At 61.3% G+C, this 19936-nt stretch overlaps 1 protein-coding gene across 4 annotated transcripts in view; it reads left to right on the top strand.

Moving 5' to 3' along the window:
• Slco4a1 (solute carrier organic anion transporter family member 4A1) overlaps positions 1-19677 on the top strand; it is a 30326-nt gene extending 10649 nt beyond the window's left edge. For 2 of the 4 annotated variants that reach the window (XM_023704321.1, XM_004644164.2), the window contains 9 exons: positions 1107-1228; positions 1564-1675; positions 4553-4707; positions 5352-5547; positions 6066-6222; positions 6316-6476; positions 6693-6757; positions 7070-7218; positions 8649-9356. In XM_023704321.1, coding sequence (XP_023560089.1) covers positions 1107-1228; positions 1564-1675; positions 4553-4707; positions 5352-5547; positions 6066-6222; positions 6316-6476; positions 6693-6757; positions 7070-7218; positions 8649-8792 — 1261 coding nt within the window. In that variant the 3' untranslated portion in view covers positions 8793-9356. The other 2 variants (XR_002818744.1, XM_023704322.1) reach the window with 2 other exon arrangements.
• The last annotated feature ends 259 nt before the right edge of the window (positions 19678-19936 follow it).

Below are 19936 nucleotides of genomic sequence, written 5' to 3'. Positions count from 1 at the left end.
TGGCTTTTCCTGCTGCCAGAAAGAGATTTTTTTTTTTTGTCTTTCATTTCCTGATGTCTTTTGTTTGCGATACCGCATTTTTGTAAATTTAAGCAGGAGAGTGAAAAAGCAGGAGCAAGGGAAGGACAGGGGAAGGGACTGGGAGGGAGGAGGAGGCGCCGCGCTGCTCCGGGCCACCGCCCTGGCTCTCGTCCCTCGCGCATGCGCGGGGGCAGCTCTTTCCTCTCGCCAGCCGCTACACCTTGGGACTCTCTCTGCAGATGGCGCTCCCGCCGCGGTTTCTAGCGCTCTGCCTTCTCAGAAAAGCCACTTCTGGCCCCGGGTTGATAGTGTGGGGTCAAGTGCGCTCGTTCTGTGCAGAGGCTGGAGGTAGGTCGGGGCTCGTGCCCCTGGATCAGGTCGGGAGGCTTCTGTGGTTGTCCGTGGCAGCCTCAGGCCTGGTGTCTGGGCCCATGTTGCTCAGATCAGGGTGGGGGTGGGCCGGGGTGGGGAGAAGAGCGAGTCCCGGCCCTGGGGGCCGCCACGGTGGCCCATTTCTGTGCCTGCTCAGAACAGAGCAGCAGCGGTCACTGGCTGGCTGCGGTCCTGGGTCACTGCACCCTTCTCATCCTTTTTGGCTGCCTGTCGTGGCCTCCGTGTGGCCTGAGAGTGTGTTAGTGTGCAGATTGCTGACGCACTTGTAAGGATCCTTGGGCACGGAGCTCTCCAGCCGGGCCTCTGTCCCTGAGCCCCACGGGCCCCGGGCCCCCTCTGTTCCCCTCTGTGTGGCTGCTGTTGCCCAGAGCACCTGCTGCGCCTGGCCCTGAGCTGTTGAGATCTGTCTGAGCACCAGGCCCGGCGAGCAGGCCAGGGTATGGATAAGCTCACTGCCCCGGGTGGATAAGCCAGCGACCTGTTTCAGTCTGCAGGGAAGGGTGGGGTGGCCACAGGCCTGTGGACCCCTGCGCACCGGTGTGCACACATCCCTGGAAGCTTAGTCGGAGGAGGAGCCAGGTAGTTGCTGTGTATGTGTGCGTGTGCATGTGCGTGTGCATGTGCATGTGCATGCGTGCCGGGCCAGTTGATAGGGCCGTTTGATGACCCAAGTGCCACTGCCTCCTCTGCAGGACGCACTTGACCCCTGAGAGCCCCCTGTGGGTGGGTGCCTGGTGGATTGGCTTCCTGGGAGCTGGGGTGGCAGCCTTGCTCGTTGCTGTCCCCATCCTTGGCTACCCCCAACAGCTGCCAGGTGAGTTTTCCTGTCCCAGCCCAGATGTCCCTTCAGGGAGTAAGGACTCCCTATCCCTTTCCTTCTGTCTTCGATTGGTGAAGAGCAAGGCCAGTCTGAGCTTCTCCACGATGCTGAGTGACCGACAGGGCCGGCCTGACCAGCAGCAGGCACTGTCCAGTTCCATGGCCCCCCTCATGTCCCTCACCGGCAGGCAAACTTCTACCTCACTCTGTGCATGTCCTTGGCACCAGGCCTGCAGTGGCTGCAGGGTGGCAAGGGGGTGTCGCCCAACCCAGGAGGGACCCCGCAAGCCATTGCCCAGCAGAGATCAAAAGTCACTGACTTTCCCTCAGGTTCCCAGCGCTATGTCGTCATGAGGGCAGCAGAGACACAGCAGCTGAAAGACCACAGTCACAAGACGGCAAGCAACCCAGCCTTCGGGAGGACCGTCAGAGACCTGCCCCTGTAAGGACCTGGGGCAGGGGTAGTGGGCCCCGTGTGGAGGTCAGGGCAGCCCATAGCTCCTAGAGCAGTTTCATGACTCACCAGCCCCTGAAACGTGGGCAGCACAGCCTCTGTGGTTGTAGGATGGGCAAGGTCCTGCAGCAAGTCCGATCCACAGCCGTGAGCCTCCTCCCCCCAGCTGCTTGTCCTGGGCTCTGGGAGGCTGCCCTGAGCCTGGGACCCTTCCACCGGGCATCAGCAGTGGGTTTGCCCTTGGTGCTCTGGGCTGGTGAGCTTGTGCTCCTTCCGGGCCCTTTAAGGGCCACAGGAAGCCCCTACCCACTTCTGACGCTGCTTACCCATCTCCCTGGTGCACACTCCTTCATGCCAGTGCTGTTTCCTGGGTTACATCCTTACCACCCTCCTCTCTGGCCGTCCACTGCCTGGCCTAGCTTTGTTCTCTTCATGCACAAAGGAGGTGGCCTCAACTGCCCAGGTCCTAGAGAGATGGCCTGGAGCCGGGGGCCTGGTACCCAGGGTCCTGTCCTCACAGGACCGAGCATGCCTTGGGGGTGCCCACACAGCTGGCTGTGGCCTTTGGTGGCCACCTCCAGTCCTCAGCCTCTGGGACCAGTGCGGCGCTTTCTTTCAGGGGTGGTGGCATCTAAGTGACCCGTGGAGGCTGAGGGCCTGAGGTGCTAAGGATGAGACCAGGCCTGTCCACAACGCGGGGAGGATGGTGGCTGGGGTGGCTCCACAGAGAGTCCCCAGGTTGAGCAGGAGCAGAGCTGGCCCCTGAGGGCTCACTGTCACTTCGAGGGGTGAAGAGATGGGGACTCCATGGTGTGGTGGACAGAGCTTGGGGGTGTCATGCCTGTTCAGAGCCAGGGGCCAGCAGCCCGCTTGCCACCCGCGCAGCACGAGCCCTGGAGCATGCGCCCTGCACTAAAATCACGAGTAGTTCTCTGGTGACATCAGCAAAGTTTCCTGGCTCCTGTATTCTGTAGGACAGCGTCACCTTCGTCCTGCTGCATCGGCCTGGAGCCTGGCAGCAGGGGGACCCGGGCAGGGACCCCGGGCGTCAGCACCTGGCCCAGATCGAAGTGTGGCCCAGATCGAGGAGGGCCCCGCCCAGCCAGCGCCTGCTGCGGGGTGATGGTCTCCTCTGTAGCTTCTCTGCTCTGCTGAGCCTGGGGAGCCCTCCACATGGCCAGAGAGACGGCTTTTAACCCTGAGCCAGAGAGTAAATTCTGGGGATTTGGGTGCTCCTCTGGAATCAGGACAAGGGACAAAGGGAACCTTGTGACGAGTGCTGCCCTGACCACGCGCACGATGGTGCCACGCTGTTAGCCTCTGGGAGGTGGGCGGCAGCCTTCCCTAGTAGCAGCTGTCAGGGCTTCTGCCTTTCCAGAAGTGTCCAGATGTGCAGAGCTGCCTTGAGGCGCTCTGTGCTCTCCTCAGCGTCTAGACTTGGGGAGGAGTGTCACTGTCCTGCGGCTGATGTGATGGGAGGCCACTGGAAACAGTTCTCAGGGGAGACGTAGAAAGCACACAGGCACCCCTGCTTCTGCCCACGAAACTGCTAGGTGCAGTGGTGGTGCATACCTGTAATCCCGGCACTCTGGGAGGCTGAGGCAGAAGGATCACAAGTTCAGGCTGCTTGGGCAACTTAGTGACTTAGTGAGGGTCTGTCTCAAAACAAAAAATGAAACTGCAGACGTAGCTCAGTGCAAAGGCACTGGGTCCAATCCCTGGTGCACCCCCCACCCCCAGGCTCACTCAGCAGGAGCCCCAGGACAGCTTTGACAGCAACCCAAATATGGATATGAAGAGCTGTTCAGAGCCCCTCCTGGGAACAGCCTTCTGCACGGTGTTCCTGTTGGTGGTAGGCAGGGAGCACACTGTGCTCTTAAGTCTGAGCCAGGGCTTCTGTGTACAGCTGGCAAGGGGACAAGCTCGTCCTGGGGAGCAGAGAGCCCCCCTGGCCTTTCACCTCCCCCAGGTCCAGCTGACTGATGTGATTTCGGTTCTCGGCTCAGCCACCTCACCCTGCTCTGGGGATGGGTGCTTTCTGCTTTGGCCTTGTCCACGATCCCGTCGACCTTGCAGGTGCTTAAGCCTGGTCCTGGGGGTGTGATGGACCCCACCCCGTGGGCGGCTGCACTGAGTACAGTGCTAAGCACTGGCTCCACCCACACCCCAGCCACCTGGCGTGGCTTCGGGAAGCAGGTCAAGGCCTCACGGTGGCAGCTGGCTGTGTGACGTGGAACTTTCCTCAGCCCAGTCCAGAAGCCACTGGAGGGGACAGACGCCGGGGCACCCTGGGGCCCCAGGGTTGCAGGCACCTGGGTCTCAGAGGGAAGGTCCAGACTAGAGTCATCCAGAATTAGCAGCTGCACCTGGCCACCGGTCCTGGCTGCTGCCCCCCGAGTGTGAGCCAGGGAAAGCTGGGGCGCCAGCCAAGCCCTCGCAGGGCCCCTGGGTGCAGATCCTGGTGTCTTGCTCCCCACTTCCTTCCGGGCAGTGGCTGAGAGCTGGTCCTGCTCCTGGTAACCGTGGCCTGCCTACGCAGCTGCTCTAGTGCAGGACCCGCTTCTCTCAGGCCTCCACCACTGTGACAGCTGCCTCACTGGAGGCCGTGAGCCCAGGCCTCCAAGGTCACTTGAGGTCCCGGCCATGTGGAAGCCAGGAGTCTGGCCATGGTGCTGATAGGTGTGGGGTCAGCTTCTGTGGCTTCCAGGGAAGCTGTCCAGAGGTCAGGCCCCGGCTGTTGCCTCCCTACTGGCACCCTCCCCTGTCTCCGACACCCCACTTCATGCCCTCTCAGAACGGGGGTCCCTGTGCTTGGCCGCCCTGACCACTGTCTCATCTCTGCTTCTGTCCCCCTCGCCTGTCCAGCTCCATCTGGCTCCTCCTGAAGAACCCCACATTCATCCTGCTCTGTCTGGCAGGGGCCACTGAGGCCACGCTCGTTGCCAGCATGTCCACGTTCGGCCCCAAGTTCTTCGAGGCCCAGTTCAGCCTCAGCGCCTCAGAAGCTGCCTCTTTGTTTGGTGAGAAAGCTCTGGGTCCTGGAGTTCTTCCCCCTGGGCAGGAGTGTGTGCTGGAGCAGCTTGGGGCCTGGAGGGCCGCGCCAGGGCGTGGTGCCCCTGGGGTGGGGTGGGGTCAACCCCTCCTCCTGCCGCCCAGGCTGTGCTGCCAGCGGGCTGGGCCTGGTGCTCCTGTGAGCCCCACAGCTGGTGCCTAGGAGGCCGGGCGGGCGCAGGCTCACTGCCCTGTCTCAGGCCCCGTGCTGAGCGTGTGGCCTGGCCTCACTGGTCGAGCTCTGGTCGGGCCAACAGGCCTGTGTGTGCGTGGCCAGTGCTGGCTTACTTGCCTCTGTGGTGCACCCGAGGGCCACCTCCCTTGCCCAGGCCCTCCTCACGAGCCCCCTGGACTGGCCCGTGCATCCCACCCAGCCATGGCAGCTCCCTCTCCCCCAGCCCCTCTCCTGTTGGGCGCTTCCTGGGGCCACACTTTTCCTGCATCCAGCTCTCTGGGGCTCCCCCTGCAGGCCTGAGTGGAGGCTCCCGCAGTGGCTCTGCTGAGCAGCAGCTTGGGTGCGGCCGTGTCCCTGCCGGCCTGCTTCCCTGCCCAGGAACTAGAGGTTAAGGCCTGGCCAGTGCCCTCCTTGCGCTCACCAAGCCCCCTCCCCCAGGTTACCTGGTGGTGCCGGCGGGTGGCGGTGGCACGCTGCTGGGCGGCTTCCTGGTGAACAGGTTTAAGCTGCGAGGCCCTGGGATCATCAGGTTCTGCCTGCTCTGCACCCTGACCAGCCTGCTCGCCTTCCTCGTCTTCTTCACGCACTGCCCCAATGTGCCCATGGCTGGCGTGACGACAGGCTATACCCGCAGGTGAGGCTGGGCGCCTGCGGTCCCTGGAAGGGTGGTGTTTGGGAAGCATCACCCCAAGGAATGCCGCCTCCCACCCTGGACCTCAGTCTCCTGTAGACAAGACAGCAGTAGCCACAGCGCAGGGTCCTTGCGTGGACATGAGATGTGTACAAATGTCCACTCCCGTGTGTGCCCAGTTACCTGCAGTGCACAGCTGTGCCACGCTGGGGACAGCTGAGGCTGTGGGTGTAGTCGCGCCCAGCACGCTTTTCTGACTTGCCTTTTGGGCTATAGCCATTCAATTCCTATCCTTTAAAACAAACAAAAAGCCTCCCACTAAACCCAGCAACACTAGAGTGTGGGCCACGAACAGCAGAGCCACAGAATTAGAAGCAAACGTGGAGTCCGCAGTACCTCGTGTGCTGGGGGCCACCAGCCAGGTGAATTTGCAGACCCTGGATGTGGCCTGGGGGAGGAACTGAGATAGTCCTGGTGCCACGTGGCACTGGCCACTGTCCCACCGCCACTTGTGTCCTCAGTCTCCAGCCTGAAGGCTACCTGAACCTGACGGCCGCCTGCAATGCACACTGCAGTTGCTCGCCGGAGCACTACAGCCCCGTGTGTGACTCGAACAACACCATGTACTACTCCCCCTGCCACGCGGGGTGCCAGCACACCGACCCAGCTAGTCCGAAGGTGAGTGTGGCTGCTCCCGTGGCCAGGCTGTCCCGACCTGGGCAGGGGCCTGTGCCTTCCTCCTGTCATCAGCGCTGTTGTTGGGCTCCTCAGGTGTACCAAGGCTGTAGCTGTGTCCCCACAAGCTTGGGCAATGCCACCGCAGGGAAATGCACCTCATCCTGTCAGAGAAAGCCCCTCCTTCTGGTTCTCGTGTTCGTTGTAATTATCTTTACCTTCCTCAGCAGCATCCCTGCGCTGACGGCGACTCTACGGTAAGCGCAGCCGCTCTGCCCCGCCAGCGCCTTCTCTTGCAGCCCTGACAGGTGGCGCCTGAGGACCCCGGGGCGCGCAGGGGTCTAGTGGCAGGAGGTGCTGCTGTCCCTGGCCTCTGGCAGGATGCTTGCCACCGGGGGTGGTGATGGTGTGGCCCTCAGGTGTGGGTGAGACCTGGCGGCCGTCAGAAACCAGCGAGGTGCTTTCCATCGCAGGTGTGTCTGTGACCAGCAGAGGTCCTTTGCCCTGGGAATCCAGTGGATCGTGGTCAGGACCCTAGGTACTGTGGACACCGTGGAGAGGTGTGCGGTGTGCTCGCTGGACCAGGGCGTCAGAGATGCCTCCTCCCTGAGTCCCCGGGCGCCACCACCCCGGGAAGGGCGCTACCCCAAACTGTCCACTAGGGGGCGAGTTGTCACTTGTGTCTTGTACCCGACCTGAGGCTCCCAGCTCTGAGAGCCCAGGGAAGGCGCGCTTCAGCCCCTTCGCACCCCTGGGAGCCCTGGGGGCCTGCGTTGCCCAGCTAGGGGCCCATGCATGCTCACCCTGTACCCTTGCCTCTGTGGAGTACTGAGGAGCCCTCTCGCTGTAGGCAGCATCCCAGGACCCATCGCATTCGGCTGGGTGATCGACAAGGCCTGCCTGCTGTGGCAAGACCAGTGTGGCCACCAGGGCTCCTGCTTCGTGTACCAGAATGCAGCCATGAGCCGCTACATGCTGGTCGTGGGGCTCGCCTACAAGGTAGGGTCTTCAGGGGGAGTGCGGGGCAGGCTCTTCTCTAGTGGGCTTGGGGTTCCCGGGTGAGACATACTACACCTGGTCCTGTAGCTAGACTCTGTGGACATGGCTGCTCTGGAGGGAGCCAGGGGACCCCAGCGTGGGGACGAGCCCAGCACTTCCTGGCTGGCGGCCTGAGCTCAGAGCAGCCTGCTCTTCTGCCTGCTGGGGCTGCCCACCTCTGAGTTCTAGAGAAGCTCTGAGGCACTAGCAGGAGGGGCCTTGGCCTGCTCTCTCCAGGCTGGTCTGCCAGGGGTAGCGAGGGACACATGGCCTTAGTCTGCGGGGAGTAGTTTCTCAAGAGAAGCACACTGCTGTGACTCTTGGCTTAGGCTATCTGGGGAGAAGCAGGGTGTTTCTGTCCCACTAGAGGGGAAGCACGAAGCCTTCTATGAGAGAAGAGGTGTAGGTGGTAGATCCTAGGTTCTGAGTTCTACGATGGGAGCTTGTGGCTGTTCAGCCGCTACCTCAGAGCCCTGAGCTTTATCCCCCTGGGATTAGTTTAAAAATAGGCAAGGGAAAGGGATTAGCATGGTTCTGGACAAGAGCAGTGGTTTAAAGTGACAAACCTGCTCGCAGGGAGCTGCCTCTTGGTCCTCTTTCCCAGGCTGGGTGCTGGGTGTTTCAAGGCCCACGTGTGGGTGTTAATTAAGGAACAGGCATGGACAGGCCCCTCTGCCCCAGTCCTGGCCACTGATCCTGTGCAGCAAGAGGAAGCAGCGCTGTGACATGGCTGTGACCCCAGGGTGGCACCCAGGTGCAGCGGAAGCCACGCCTTCCATGTGCACACACCACCCCCAGGCCTGCGCTGCCATCTCTTAGTTGGGAAGGTCAGTGTGCCCCCAGGCTGCAGGGAGAGAAACTGAGGCTCAGAGGCTAAGAAGCCTGGGGTGCCCTAACAAAGCTGCATCCTCGAAGGGCTGGAAACAGCAGAACCTTGGCCAGGCAGCATGTGTGCGTGTGTGTGTGTGTGTGTGCGCGCGTGTGTGTGCACATGCACATGCATGGACACTCACACCAGTCACTGCTGTCTTCTCAGCCACCCCCGTCATGCCCCTGGTCTGTCTTCACCTTTCTTTTATATGGATAGTAGTGTTTGGATTTGGGGCCGCCTTGAAGCCAGGATAGCCTCGTGCTGAGATGCAGGTCTTGAGCATAATTACCTCTACAAAGGCCCCACTTCCGCATGGGTCCTTCCCAGGTTCCTGGGGTTTTAGGCCTTGCATACAGCTTTGGGGGAGACCCCCTCATGCTGCTTCTGCATTTAGACAGCACTCGTTTCGTGCCCCCATTTAAGTTCTGGGTCCAGGCCCTGCGGGACCAGGTGTCTTGGCTGCAGATCGGGGTGGGCTCCAGGGCTGGTGAGGTCTAGCAGGCTCCTCCTGTGTTCCCAGGTGCTGGGCTTCCTCTTCTTTGCTACTGCCTACTTCCTGTACAAGCCCCCGTCCGGGTCCTCGGGTGGCCTGGAACCCTCTCTGCCCAGTCAGTCGTCGGCCTCCGAAAGTCCCACGGACCTCCAGTGCCAGCGCGATGTCTGACCACCGCCCAACTGAGGACTCCTGGCCCTCACAGGAGCCGCAGGGCCTTCAACACCATCGTGGCTCTTGGAAGGACTAACTTCTCACCAAGGCCACAGTGCCAGGGACTTGTAGGAGACCTTGCACTGGGTCCTGGGGCCTGCAGAGCCACCGCAAGTTTGTAGCTGAGCCATGGGTCATGGGAGTCAGGGCTCGAAGCTCTAAGGAGAAATCACACCAGGCATATTGGAAGTGGACGCGCCCCTCCCAGCCCCTCCTCTGAGGACCAGCCTGTCCTGCTGGCTGCCTGCCTGGCTCTGACTTCCGGTCTTGCTTCTGAATCGCCAGTAATGCAAGAAAGAGTGAGGGAGAGAGAGAGAGACAGCGAGGGAAGGAGGGAGAGAGGAGAGAGAGAGTGACAGAGAGTCAGGCAGAAACACAGAGACATACGCCAGTGTTGACACCTGCGCACGCACTGTGGGCGAGTTGGAGCAAGAGCTCCTACCCTGCAGGCGCCAGTCAGGCCTGGGACAGGGCGTTTCTGTGTCCTCAGTCCAAGTTGTGCATGTGTAAATATATTTTAATATTGGAAGCTCACGCCCCTGTGCAGTGTGCCTTCTGTGATTCGCCGTCTGCGGCTTTGCCGTCTTCCACAGGGTTTGTGGCAGCAGGCTGCCCTGGCACAGGCTTGGCCTGTGCGTGGTTCTCCCCGGTGGGCCTCTGCTCCCCTCTCCTCTGACTCGAGCAGCAGTGGAGGCACAGGGCTCCTCCACCCTGGTCTGGCGGGGACAGGTGTCAGCTGCGACCCTGCCCTCGGTCTCCCCGCTTCTGAGATCCCCCTGGGGGATCTGCACTGGGGCACACTGTGGATGAAGGAGGGCGAGTGTGTGCACGAGCGTGCGTGTGCAGGAGCGCATGCATGTGAGAAAGCCCACACGGGAGCCCAGCCGGGCAGCCTGTCTGCAGGAGCCTGTGGCAGGTACGTCAGCCCAGCAGTGGTGGAGTGTCACACAGAGTCATCCCCAGCTGATGTGTGAGTGCAGAGCTGATGGAAAACACCCCCAAAGGCAAGAAGCAGGCGAGAGCCTGGGCACTGGGGCTCCCTCGCACAGGGCAGAGGGGAGGCTTCCCAAGGAGGGCGTCTGAGCAAGACTCGAGGCAGGGCATCAGCAGGTGCTGGGCCCTGAGCAGCTGCAAGAGCAGCCCCTGGCGACGGGACAGGCTTCTGGGTCTTTGTCACCTACTTTCTTCCTCCACACGCAGTCTGATTTGCGTAGGAAGCGTCTGCGGAGCTCCCTCGCAGCAGTGTGCAGAGGGGTGAGGGGCCTGGGCCTGGGGGTTGCAGGGAGTGCTCAGGGCCCAGTCGAGCGCCCCTTCCCTGCAGCTCCCCATGGCTGCTGCTGCTGCTGCTGTGTGCTGCCTTCAGCTGACTGGAGCCAAAGAAATGAAAGTGAACGATCAGTGTGACTGCGTGTGAAGCAGAAGTACATAGAAATACAGTCGCTTGCTCTTTCCACTTACATCGCCCTGGTCACTAGTGAGGTTTGATAGCTGGTCTGGACCTAATCATGTCCCCCAAATATAGCCCCTCTAGATCTGAATTTAGAGATGGCCATGCTGAGGGGCTGCAGGCCGGGTACAGGGAGGCCCAACCTCTAGGATTGGCTCTCGTGAGAAGAGTCCAGAGTTCCATGTTCCCCTGCATGAGCTATCAGGCGGGGCCTTGGGTAGGCCCTCCCTGCAGCCTGCTGGCTGGGAGACACGCCTGCTGTTTGGCCGCCTGCCTGGATTTGCTTCTGCGGCAGGGCACCCTCAGCAGCTTCTGGCCTTGGCCCCTGGAAGAGCCACCTGGCTGTGCCCCTGGCCTGCGCCCAGGGCTCTGCACATGTCTGCGAAACAGCATCTCTGGCATCTGGTCCGAAGTCTCCCCAGGCCCAGCTCACCTAGACTTTGATCGATTTTGTTCCCAAAGATTTTAATTTTCATGCAACCAAAGCCTTTGCTTCTACCCCGGGCTCAGGCCCCACGTCCAGGAGGGAAGCCTGCTGCCCCTACATGTTGAGGACCTGGGGGCCCACCTCCTGTCAGGCACCCCACATGGGCTCCACCCATGCTGTGTTGGAGTGTCCTAGGCCCCCAGGGTCCCCACCCAGCCCCCTCGGGAACAGGCTCCACCTGCAGCCCCAGGGCCTCATCGTCCTGACCTGCAGCTCTGCCATGGCCCATTTCTACACCCTTGGCCACTCTGGTCCTCACCTCCCCAACATCCACGTGCTGGGGCATAACCCAGGACCCTGTGGGATGCCCTCACTCACCGCCCCAGCCTCCAGACCTGCACTGGCACTGTGCTCCCCCCAGGCTTCTGGTCCCCCCTTAGCCTTGAGCATAGCCTGTCTCTCTTGGGTGTCTCCTGGACTCTACGGAATCTTTGGGGAGCAGAACTTGTAGGCTTCCCCAGGAGAGTCAGGTCTTGGTGCTGACAGGTGATCAGCAAAAGATTCTTGGAAGAAGCAGACTGCAGCAGGACGGTTCTGGCCGCGGGCCTGGCGGGAGGTGCCTCGGCTCTGGCCTTGCTTAGGGTCATTGACCAAAGCCTGACCCCAGCTGCCACAGTGCCAAAGCCAGGCCGTGCACTTCTCCCTTTGGGGGCCAGAGAACACACAGGTGCCTACAGCACATTGGCCCCTCAGTCCTTAAAGGAGGAAGTAGCCTCGGGGACTTCCAGGACCCCTGTTGGATGGATATTCCCTTTCCTAGTCAGGGACCCTGCAGGTTGACCTCTCGATCCCCTGATGCAGTAACTGATCCAGGCTGTGGGCTCTGGGCTCCATCTGCCCTTTGGGTGCCCACAGTGGGTGTGGAGACCACAGGGATCCCTAGCCAGTGGGCACCAGGGGCAGCACAGGCTGGGCCCACAGCATGAGCACCCCCCATCAGTGCAAGCCGGCAGCTGGGCTCTTTCCTGGGCACCCTGGGTGGGTCTCTGCCCCTCCTTTCTGCCACCATCCAGCAGGAACTGCGTGAGTTCCTACAACACTAGCCTGTGCTGAGCTCAGCCGTGGTGCCCTCCATGGAGAGAATCCCTGGAGGGCAGGCGGGAGATGGGTCCTGCTGGGGACAGACCACAGGCAGCCATGGGACACTCAGCTCCCTGGACACCTCTGCCTGCGGAAGGCCTCTGTGCACTCCCACTCCATGGCTGAGGCGCCTCAAGCGCTATGCTCGTCGCTGCATTTAAAGGAGGGCAGCTCCTCGATTTCAGTGCTGTCCGGGTACGCAGGAGAGTGGCCCCCAGCTTGGTCCCAAGCCTCCGCAGTCCTCTGTACAAATCTGGCCGTACTGAGGCCCCTTCTAGCCTCTTATAACGTGCCCTTTTGGCCCAGGCAGCCCATTCTCTGTTCTCCAGACACCAAGGCAGCACCTGGGGCTCCCTGCTCCCCAGAACCAGGTCCCCCCATCAGACTCACAGTCGGTCCCGAGCCCTGGCTTCTGGTTCCTGCTATGGAAACGGGGGTCCTCAGAACGACACGAGGCTCCCACAAACGCCACACCACATGCTGAGAGTCCTGACCTGGGGCGCCAATGTAGACCCAGACGGTTCCTGCTCAGGTGAACCCCCGGACTGAGGATGCAGGGCCTCCTACCCCTCTTGCTGGCTGCTCGCTTGGGGGCTCATCGATGAGCTGCAGTGGGACCAAAGGGCTGGAGCCCCCGCTGAGGCCGGACCACCTTCTCATTTCCAGGTTCACAGCACCCGAGCCCACAGGCCTGGACCTGCCCTGCTCAGAAACTGTCAGAGACTACAGGAAGGGACGAAAGGCAAAGGAGGGTCTGAGTGCAGCAGGTCCCCGTCATACGAACAACTTCCATCTTGGGAGAACGTTCATGTTGGATTCGTGCATGGGCCAGCAAAGTGGGTCTCAGACAGTACTGCTATGTGTCTCCAGTGTTCCTCAGTCAGGAAGGGGAGCCCTCTGTGCACATGGCGTGCCTTCCCTCCTGCACAGGGCCCTGAGACCTCAGGTACCTGATAAGCCACTGTGTAGGGCCCCTCGGTGCAGCATGGTGCCTTTGGGTGACTCTCCTGACAGTCACGGCGTCCACCTGATGGTCACTGTGCTCCACACCAGGGATCGAAGCAGGAGGAGAAAAGCAGCCAGCAGGGGAAAAACCCACCAGCCACAGGAAGCACCCTGAGGTGTGCTGCGCCTCTGGCCGGCTTTCCTGAAAGCCCAAAGCTGCCACAAGGTAAAGCCTGTCAATATTAACACAAGTAAAAATGTCACTCTAACACCGGATACAACAAGCTGGGTTGGAGAGGAAGGGTAGGGGTTGGTTTCAGCCACCAACAAGGTGCACTTGGTGGTGCCCAAAGGGTGGACGCTGTCCCCTGCGGATCAGCAAATGCCCAGGAGGGGGGCCCAAGGGCCCTTTGAGGGATGGCAGCAGGAAGAGGCGTGCAGACCTCAGGGCGGGATGGGGTGGCAGCTCTGAGGACTGCCACCACCTCACCCTCGGGGCCTCCCAGGAGTCCTCAAAATGCCCCCGTATCCTTCCAGATGCCGCCAAGTGGGGAGCCATCCAGCAGCCCACAAGCCCTACTGAGGCTGCAAAATCAAGCGTGTGTACAGCATGAAGTCACTGAATTCTGGGAAATCTGTTCCACAGAAGTAGCTACCATTATATCAGGCAGTCGAGGATGGGCCGGTGGGCAGGCGCAGGCGCAGGAGCAGGAGAGAGGCGGGAGCCGCACTGGTGGCTGGATCACATGGGTGCTGAGGATGTGAAAGCTCCCCTCATCTGAGGTGAATGGAAAAGCCCAGCGCCAGCCAGCAGCCCATGGGAGGCAAGTGTGTGGGGGAAGCAGGCTGCTCTGGCTGATGTGTAAGATGCCCCAGCATGCCCAGGTGAGCTGCCCTGGTGCAGGGGGACAGAGGCAGTGCTGAGGGCTAATCTGGGCATCATCTGGTGAGGTCCAGCAAGGCCAGTGCTTCCTTCAGAGAAGGTGGGCAGGGTGGGAGCCCCCCCATCCCAGCCTCGACCCCTAGCCCCTCCCTCATCTGGATCAGGAGAGTCTGCCTGCACCCCAGGGTGGCAGCAAGGGGCTCCTGGCCACTGGACCAAGGATGAGAAGAAGATAAGGGCAGGAGCCAGTGCCCCTTGGGCTCCCGCGACTTGTCCAGAGGCAGCTCCCAGCCACACCTCACTGCTCCCCCTTTCCAATGCCTCAGTAGATGGGGAGGAGACCTCGTTCCTGCTGAAGATCCATGGGACGCTTGGAGACAATCGCTGGGACAGCGAGGCACCCATGTGGAGCGGCTTGTGTGGCCCAGACCCCACATGTGGGAGACACCCCCAAGGCCATGCAGGAGGATGGTGCAGGTCAAGATGTGCCTGGGGACCCTGGATTGAAGGGAAACAATGGCTGTACCCACAAGTCTAGGCAGCAGGAGAAGGGAGGCCCTCCAGGGGCTGTCCGCCTGCCACTGGGGCCAGAGTTGGTCTGCTGAGGGATGTCCTGCCTGTCCCCTCCTGCAGGTGATGAGACTTGGCATCACCCACAAATGAGGTCACCCAGCCCCTGGTGGCCCTTCGGGCATTCACGTGGCCTCCTGCCCGGACCCCAGCAGCTCTGTGGTTGCCTCCTTGCCTGAGTCCTGTGCTGCTAGCCTTGCTCGCTGAGGCAGGCTGGTGAGGGAGCAGGAACAGGTGGCCTGGGAGGTGGTCCCGGGCCCTGGTGACATGGCAGCTGTGACTCAGCACAGGGCAGCACCAGCCATGACTCAGCGCTGTACCCGCAGGGACAGAAACAGGCCCTGCTCACGTCCTCGGGTCTCAGGTGTGCCCTGCCTGGCAGGTACATGGACGCCAGTCATGTGTCAGGTGCCTTCTGCCATAGCCCTGGCTCCCTCCTGTGTCCAGGCCCGCCCCCTGGGAGCCCTGGGTTAGTCTCTGACACTCCAGGAGGAAAAAGTCTCCCCAGGGTGGCCAGGAGGGAGTCATATCAGCACTGTTTCCAGCACCATCACTCACAACAGCCGGAAACCACAACATTGTCCTCGTCACTGGGAAGGCTACCAGGTGGCAGTGGAGCTGGCTCCCTACCTTGACAAACGGGAATGGGTATCACACATCCTCCTCCTTAGCAGTCACTTCTGGCCAGCCATGGTCCCTGCTTCTCTGCATGAGATGGGTTGTTCCTAAGCAGAGTCCTAAGAAGGAACCCGCCTCCTGGAAGTGCCACCCAGCGTGGGGCAGCAGGACCTGCTGTCCTCCTGGGGACCCTGCAGGAGCTGCAACCTTCAGCCAAGGAGCTTTGCAGAGCTGCCAAGCCACATGCCCCAGGCCCAGTGCCCTGCTCCCACACAGATTCTGTGGAAGCGTCCCAGTTTGTGGGTTCAGTTGTGACCTTACACCAATTTGGAAGATGGGATGTTCATGGCGGAGCAGGCCATCTGCCAGTCATGGGCATAAATGTTTAAGTGACACACACAAGCGGAATTTGAGATACTAGCCAGGGAAATCCCAAGCCTTGAGCCAGCCAGACTTTAAAGGAAGGCTTCAGAGCGTCAGCACAAGCCAAGAGAGCATCAAGCAAGCCTGTGGGCTCCACCCAGCCTTGCTGTGAGGACCCTGTCCCCAGTTGCCCCCGGTGCACATCTGGCCAAGGTGGCCACACAGCTGGCTGGAGGGGGAGCAAGAGGGGACACCTGCAGGGCACAGGTGCTCTGAACAGTGGGTCCCAGAGGGTCAAGGGGTGTGGCTCAGCATGGAGACTCCTGGGGAAGGGACAGCTGCGCCCTGGACAGTCCCAGGCCCAGCTGGTGGCCACTGCAGAAGCCCAGTGGAGAGGTTTCTGACCCTGCCTCCTGGACCGTGCCTGAGGCACTGAAAACTGAGGCTTGAGGAGGAAGGAAGCAGGTGCTGAGGTGGGCCAATGTGTGCAGTCTTCCTACACCTCAGCTCTACAGGGATGTTAGCAGGACCCCAAGCTTTTTAAGGTGGCTAGGGCCCACTGCGTTCTGCTAGTGTGGGCCCTAGGCCCGGCATGATCCCCAGGCTTCACCAGCCCTCTTATCTACCACCTCTGGCCGTGCCCACTGAGTCCCCTGGCTGTGTTCAGGCATGGTGGGCCTGCTCCAAGGGGTCTGTCACCTAGCAAATGTGATGTCACTCACTTTTGTCCCATCTGCAGCTCACGCAACGCCCTGGGGATGGAGTCTTTTTTTTTAATATTAAATATTTAGTACAGGGTCTATAGGGTCTCACTACACAGATCGGACTCATAGTGATCCTCCTGTTTTTCAGCCTTCCAAGTGCTGGGATTACAGGGGTTTGCCACCAAGCCCAGTCTCAATTGCCACCTCAGCTCGCCCTGGGGGTGGAGCTGACACGGCACACTGGGGATCAAACCCCTAGCCCCTGCATCTGTGGAATCTATTTTGGTCACCTATAATAGTGCCTGCAAGTAAGTGTTTGTAGGACAACAAGTGGGACGGGAGGCAGCAGCTCATGCCACCTGTGATTGCCTGTAAGCAGCACAGGGCGGACACCCTGCCACCGTGTGCACTTCTTGGAGGACATTCTGGCCATGCAGTGTCTGCGGGCCGCTCACTCACTGCCTCAGGGTCCCAAGAGGCTCTTGATGGTGGCGGCTGGGCCCCACATGGACGGGAGGGCAGCCGCTGGGGGACCCTGGCCCATGGGTCCCTTTTCAGCAGCAGCAGCACGTTAGGAAGAAGCAGGCGACAGGGCTTAGTGGCCGTTCTGTGGATGACCTCGGCTGGCTCCACCAGCATTACGCTTCTGCTCCGTGCAATCCATTATTCCAGGTTGTGCTGGGCTTGGGCTGTGGGCTCTCCAGGGCCACTGGGAAGGAGCCCAGACCCTGCTCCTCTGCCAGGGTCCCTCGGGCGAGCCTGGGATGGCCAGACCTCAAGTGCTCCATGATAGTCACCTTCCTGGGGCCTTGCTCCTGGAGGGAGGCAGGATGGTGATGGTGAGGGTGGCTGCAGGGCAAAGGTGAGAATGTCAGACGCATCTTGTGTGCAGTGGCTACACACTCCTCGCGCCCGCAGTGACCTCCAGCAGTGCATGGGGGCCTTACAAGAGCTTCCCTGCCTGTTTCCACACTTTCACACTGGGGCTGATGCTGCAGGCTCCGCTTTGCTGGCTCTGATGAAGACCAGTGCACTTGGCTTGGAACGAGTATTCTGTGGTCATCAAATAAGTAAAGTCGTGCTGTCCTCGTTGACATGTGAGGTCATTGTGCCAAGAGCCCCTTGACCGACCAGGACAACCTTGCAGCCGGCTGTCTAGTGACTAGGTGCCGCCCTGACTCCCACCTGGCTCTGGAATCTCAGGAGGGTTGCTGGCACCCTGGCCACCAGCGGTACTGCCGTGGGGCCCTGGCATTGCTGTGTCCACCCCTGAAGTCCTCAGCACTCAGGTGGGCCCCACGGGTCCTGGCAGGACCATTCTGGAGCCCTTGGTGGTTAATTGTCCTGCCTCACTGCTGGGCAATTACCACACCTGGAAGTCACTAATTAGGAGCCTAATTAGCCCCAAGTCGGGCCTTGGTTTGTCGCTAATGACTGTCCAAGAAGCACAACAATAACAGCGACAGCGACAGTGGCCGTTTATTTCCCACTTTCCCAGAAGAGCTCATCCAGTGGGCCCAGGTGCCCCCTGGGGTCCTGCTGCAGCCTGGGGACAGGCAGTGGGGGCTGGGTGGGTGGCCCAGGGGTTATTGGGTAGAGTTGGTGCGTGGTGGGCTGAGAGTTGGGCAGCTTTGAGAATCCTTCCTAAGCCTTGTTCTGTTCTGTTCTTTCTTTTTTTTTTTTTCTGGAACCAGTGATTGAACTCAGGCCCTTGTGCTTGCCAGGCAAGCGCTTATTCTACTGAGCCATCTCCCCGGCCCCTCTGTTCTGTTCTTACAGATGAAGAGGATGAATTTAGGAAGCAACAAACAGCCGGGGCCTCACAAAAGGTTCTCTCTGCTTGGCTCTGCTCTGGAGAATGGACTGTGTTATCTCGCTGTGGAGAGTCTGCCGCGCGTCTTCCCTGAGTGCTGAGCTCTGGATCCGGAGCTGGGGCGGCTCTGGGCAGAGGAGCGGGTGGTGCCAGGCTGTCCCACCCCACGCGGAGCTGCCCACTCTCTCGGAAGTGTGCTGAGTAAACCTACCCCGCCCCAGGAGCTTCCGGGCCAGGGTGACAGGTGACGTCTCAATAGCTATTCACGAGGACATTATCTCCAAGCAGGGTTTCAATGAGCCTTTTCTCCCCGCAAGCTGAGGCGGCGCATCGCTCTGCTCACGGGGACAGCAGGGTCTGCGAGAGGCAGGGAGCTTACTCCTCCTCCCCGGCCCGGCGGTGCTGAAGCAGAGAGCTGCTCCACCAGACGAGGCAGGCGGGGCGGGCTGGGTAGTCGCCGCCCCGCGGCTGAGGCCTGGCCCAGCACTCCTTCCCTGCCTGAGGCTGACATCCCACGGTCGGATTTCCGTTGTTTTCTTGCTTTCTTTTCAAATGTTTTTTCTTAAAAGGTAAAAAGAAAAAAGAAGGTACACTAAATCTTAGCAGCTGTTTACCCTTCAGTCTGACCTGCTAGGTCCGCTGCTTCGCCAAGGGCAAATGCGGACGGACGAGGAGACTAGAGGTGTCAGGGTGCGGAGCCAGCAGCTGGGGATGTCCCAGCCCAGTCGGAGCCTCGCGGCCGCGTCAGCCCTCTATCTGGGCTGGCCCCGGCTCACCCTCGCAGCGCTTCCATCCAAGGCTCGAGGTCTGAGGCTCCGGGCTCTCGGGGATTGCAGGCGGGCGGGGTCGGGGAGCGGTCCTGGGGAAGCCGGCTGACTGCGGTGCAGAGCTCTGCGGGACGCGCCGAGGGCGGCGGTCGCAGCGCAGGGCAGAGCGGGGCTGGGAGTGGGCGGACCTGGACACTCAGCCCGGCTGGAGAGGGCTGGCTTAGGCGGTTCTAGCCCGCGCGCCAACACCTTCGCCGCAGCTTGCAGGGGTGCGGGGGAGGTGCCTGCCCGCGTAGCTCCCGCAGAGTGGAGGGGGGGCGCGGCTCTCCCAGGCCCCGCCCCGTGACCACTCGCCCGGCCCCGCCTCCACCCCGCCGCACACCGCTCGGCCGGGGGGGTACAGGGGCCTTCAGCAAGCCCCGCCTGACTGGTGAGCTGGAGGACACCGACAGAGCCGTGGGCGGACTCTGGCCCTCGCAGGCTGGCTCAAAGCCTAGGAGGCCATGGAGGACGCTGCCGGACACGGGCGGATCTTTTGCGTCCCTGGACTTGGGGACTGCTTCAAGGGCTCCCTGCGCAGGGGGCTGGGTGACCCACGCGGGGACTAACAGCTCTGCGGCCCCACAGTCCTGCATTCCAGGCCAAAGCAGGCCCACCTTCAGAGGCACAGGCGTGCATTTGCACACTCGTCCCCGCACACTTGCGTGCATGCGGGCTGATAGGAGTCAGCGGAGCTGAGAGCTTGTCCACAGAGGAGCACGGCCTGGGGCGGGCAGGGTTCCGAGCAGGGCAGAGCTGCCCTTCCCGCTTGCACGCAGGCCCCCACAGCCGGCTGCCACGCGCTCTGTCCCCACACCACTTCGCACTGGGGCCGGTCAGTGCCTCAGCACATGCACCCAGCCACACACAACCCGACCTGGGTCCCCCAGGCCCTCACTCACTAGGCTCTGGCACTGTCCCTGGCTGGATCTTGGGCTCTGGGCCCTCTGCGGATCGATGCTGGAGGCTCCCTGGAAATGGGTGTACCAGCACTTTTGGACATGCGAAAGCAGGACACAGATTCTAGAGGAGGTCCTGGAGCTGTGGGTAGAGAGAGGCTGTGTGCAGCCAGCCCAGGTACAGCAAACCCTATCCTGGATCCAGCTAAGTGGGAAGAGGAGGGAGTGGTTGCCATGGGAATGGAGCCCCCTACCTGTAAACAGCTTGGAAGCCCAGGAAATGACCTGCCACAAAAGGGAGACTGCCTGGTGGCCAGGAACAGGGGCTGTTGTCCTCACAAAAGCTCACCAATTGGGGCTGGAGAGATGGCTCAGTGGTCTAAAGCACCTACTTAGAACAAGCTTGGCAAAGCATTGGGGACCGCGGTTCAATCCCCCAGCACCACATGCCAGCCAGCCCGCCCCCTGGTGGGCTGAGCTGGCCACA

This window comes from Octodon degus, unplaced genomic scaffold (assembly GCF_000260255.1).
Source record: "Octodon degus isolate 3935 unplaced genomic scaffold, OctDeg1.0 scaffold00194, whole genome shotgun sequence".
Taxonomy (NCBI): Eukaryota; Metazoa; Chordata; class Mammalia; order Rodentia; family Octodontidae; genus Octodon; species Octodon degus.
Note: the sequence above shows the minus strand (reverse complement) of the source record. Positions and strands in the feature narration are given on the sequence as shown.